The sequence below is a fragment of the Propithecus coquereli genome, unplaced genomic scaffold, assembly GCF_000956105.1.
Source record: "Propithecus coquereli isolate 6110/MARCELLA unplaced genomic scaffold, Pcoq_1.0 Scaffold244, whole genome shotgun sequence".
Classification (NCBI taxonomy): domain Eukaryota; kingdom Metazoa; phylum Chordata; class Mammalia; order Primates; family Indriidae; genus Propithecus; species Propithecus coquereli.
In genome coordinates, this window is record NW_012147997.1 from 1,479,928 (window position 1) to 1,481,368 (window position 1,441).

General features: G+C 33.9%; 1 protein-coding gene across 1 annotated transcript in view; it reads left to right on the top strand.

Moving 5' to 3' along the window:
• The window catches only part of LIPI (lipase, member I), a 94,395-nt gene that overhangs the window by 9,071 nt on the left and 83,883 nt on the right, over positions 1-1,441 (top strand). The window contains exon 2 of the mRNA XM_012646517.1: positions 192-577. Coding sequence (XP_012501971.1) covers positions 192-577 — 386 coding nt within the window. The remainder of the gene's footprint in view (positions 1-191; positions 578-1,441) is intronic.

The window sequence follows — 1,441 nt, forward strand, 5'->3', positions numbered from 1 at the left end:
TACTTTGTTCAGAATGTCTTTTTCCTAATCAATGTATTACTTTAAACATCATAGTTGCTCAGTCAATCATGTTGAAGGGCTAACGATATGAAATCCTCCCCACCCTCTGTATTCAGTTATGTTCTTTGCAACAGCAGTAGGAATTGAATACTGTCCCAGTCCTCAGCTTAACTGACATTTTCTTATTTCAGACAATAGAAGACCATGCCTTGAATTTTCTCAGCTAAATGTAAAGGATTCCTTCAGAGATTTATTTAATCCCAGAATAGAGATAATTCTGATGATGTATACAAGGAACAATCTAAACTGTGCTGAGCCGCTATTTGAGCACAATAACTCACTTAATATTAATTTCAACACACAAAAGAAAACAATTTGGCTTATCCATGGATACAGACCAATGGGCTCCACTCCATCATGGCTTCAGAATTTTCTAAGGATTTTGTTGAATGAAGAAGATGTGAACATAATTGTAGTAGACTGGAACCGGGGTGCTACAACTTTTATTTACAATAGAGCAGTTAAAAACACCAGAAAAGTTGCTGAGAATTTGAGTGGGCACATTAAAAATCTTTTGGTAAGTTTGGGAATTTTATGCATTACACATGCTATGCAATATACAGTGTTTTATGCAGTACCACAAAGTGGTAATAAAATACATAATTTTTCCCCATACACTTTAAGAATTACTGCTTTGATGTACTCATGTATTCATCCATCTTTTCTTTGTCTGACTAAATGGATAATTATATAATTAGACATGACCTATCTTATTTTTTTAAAAAAAAATCTTAAAGATTCAGTTTTTATGTTGTTTTAAGATTTTTTTTTTTTAAACTATGCCTCTACCTACTTCAGTATAAAGTAGTGAATTTATGTGGGCAGAAGGGATAAACTTTATATTTGTTAAAGTCTTTAGATATTTTTTTAAAGGTATGGCTAACATGTTTGTAATTAATCAAGTGTTAATTGTGAAAAGTGAGGAAAAAAACAGCTTGAAAAGTAACATACTTTTGTCAACATTGGAGACAGACCTGAGTTCTATTCAAGTCTGCTCAGGGTTTGGATGGGTCAAGTAAGTTCAGGCCAGTTCCAGGTCATCTTAGCTTGAGTGATTCTCTTTTCCTAGATCCATGTCTATCCTCAGAGAAAGGTGGTGGTGATGGGTACTTGAGAGAAAGATGAGTGATGTCTGATTTGGGGGCATTCTTGGCCTTGAAATTTGTACTTGAATTGTATTGTGCTGAACTTGCAAGCTTCTGATAAAATTGAACAAACATAACAATCCAAGAAGTGGTTACATGTAGATGTTATGAATCACGCTAGATGGATTCAATGTCCAAATCCATCTCTTATCATCTGTGTGACTTTAGCAATCACATACCTCCCTGTGCTGTGTTTCCTTATTTGTACATTTAGGATAACAAAATTTTATAGTAAT